The following is a 1,876-nucleotide window of genomic DNA, read 5'->3' on the forward strand; positions in this document are numbered from 1 at the left end:
AAAAAAAAATTTTTTTTTTTTTTTTTTTTCCAGATCTGTATCAGAGGATGTAGGAATGGACATCCCCTTTGATGAGGGCTTGATAAGCCCCAATGGTACAGAGATGAGACCTGGTAAGGAAGGCTTTATTCATTTAAAATAAAATATTTCTCACTCCAATAGCATATAATTATGCAGTGGGAAGGCTATCTGGGCTGGGAAGGCATCATTGCAGTGTTAAAAAGAGTGTTAAGTGTGCTTTATTTAGTTAATTCTATACTTCACTTGACAAATGATAATTTATAGTGTGCTGCATATTTTCTCTTGTGCCCTGGTGTTATCTGTCTATTAAAACATTTTGTTCTTGTGACAAGTACTTTGCTTTCTTCACACTATATTTGACTTCAGTCTGCTGAAGTTTATATATAAAAATACACAAGTCCAAACAAAGCAGCTTCAAATATTCATGTGAAATTTAGTGGCAAGAAACCATACTAAAGATGTATATTAGCTCAGAACTCCTTTATTTGCAGCCAGCTAAGAAGAGGAAAGGCATGGTCATATTTATTTGGTACAGAGTGATATTACATAGTCAGGTAGAGCACATAATGGCATACTTGCAATATGACTACCAGAAGAATGACAGCAAACACTCAATACAACAGTTTCTCTGAGGTGTATCTTGTATTTGCATTTTTCCTGATTTCAAAAGGTCACTGGGTTCACAACTGAAGTGATATGGGTGATCATCAAAGTCCTCAAAGTCTGCTGAGGTTTAAAAGCATGTCTGAACTTTCCCATATGTTAACCCATATTTTATAATAATTAGAAGAAGCACATCCCAAGCTAAATTTTATAAAATGATAAAGGATCTCAGTAGAAAATGGATTTCAGATCCAAACTTTTGGATTCATGCCTGTCTTCAAAGAAGATAAATTCTTGTTGATTGGCTGGTCTATCTGCAAGGTGTTGTCCATCTGGGACTGGGGTGAGGGGTTAGGGGGCTAAAAATAGCCCAGTGCCAGGGGGTTGGGTAAGAAAAGCACAGTCCTGGGGCTAGGGCCAATGGCTGGGCTTTCCCAACCCCCTAGGATAAGCTGGGAACTGTACAGACAATCAGTTATATCAGTCTTGCTGGACCTGATCTAAGTTAGACTACATCTGGCGTAGGGTTAACTTAGATCAGGTGGGCTATTTTTGGACTGAACTATATTTCCTGAACTTCTGTACAGTTCACACTTGGATCCACCTAACTAGGGATCTAAGAGTAGGGTCTGCACTTCAGCCAAATAAACTAGATTGAATGGCCATTTTTAATGTAATCTAACCTCCCTCATCCTCCCTCAATGTTTGCATGTACCCAGTATGCGGTAACTGTTGTCCTTTTTTAAATATAGCAATATTTTGGTAAACATTTGCAACTGATATTATAGGACCACATTCTATATCAATTTTAACATTATTATTGTCAGATAAAAATCAATCCCACTGTTCAAAGTGTTTAAAAATATTCAAAGGCATACAGTGGAAGAGTTTTAAATACTGGATATATTATTCTTTTTCTTCATATATAGAGCCTCCTAATTCTCTGGACCTCAATGGCTCCCATTCCAGAAGGATAAAGCTTATAGCTCCAAATATCAACCTTTCCTTGGACCAGAGTGAAGGGTCTATCCTTTCTGATGATAATTTGGATACGCCAGATGAAATTGATATTAATGTAGATGACCTTGACACTCCAGATGAAGCAGATTCTTTTGAATACCCTGGACAAGGTAATGAACTAGTCTGTATAAGTAAAGGACAGTGTGCATAAACAAAGTATAGTTTTTCCTCATTAAATCAGAGTGGGCTAAGATCTGTCTGTCAGTGTTTAGGGCTGTGTAGATCAGTGTAA

The 1,876-nt window shown here is 37.2% G+C and overlaps 1 protein-coding gene across 4 annotated transcripts in view; it reads left to right on the forward strand.

Annotated features, from left to right (window-relative positions):
* PRUNE2 (prune homolog 2) overlaps window positions 1–1,876 on the forward strand; it is a 300,796-nt gene that overhangs the window by 240,755 nt on the left and 58,165 nt on the right. For all 4 annotated transcript variants that reach the window (XM_019517431.1, XM_019517428.1, XM_019517429.1 and 1 more), the window contains 2 exons: window positions 34–113; window positions 1,554–1,754. In XM_019517431.1, coding sequence (XP_019372976.1) covers window positions 34–113; window positions 1,554–1,754 — 281 coding nt within the window. The remainder of the gene's footprint in view (window positions 1–33; window positions 114–1,553; window positions 1,755–1,876) is intronic.

Source organism: Gavialis gangeticus, unplaced genomic scaffold (genome assembly GCF_001723915.1).
Source record: "Gavialis gangeticus isolate Ggan-Ray unplaced genomic scaffold, GavGan_comp1, whole genome shotgun sequence".
Classification (NCBI taxonomy): domain Eukaryota; kingdom Metazoa; phylum Chordata; order Crocodylia; family Gavialidae; genus Gavialis; species Gavialis gangeticus.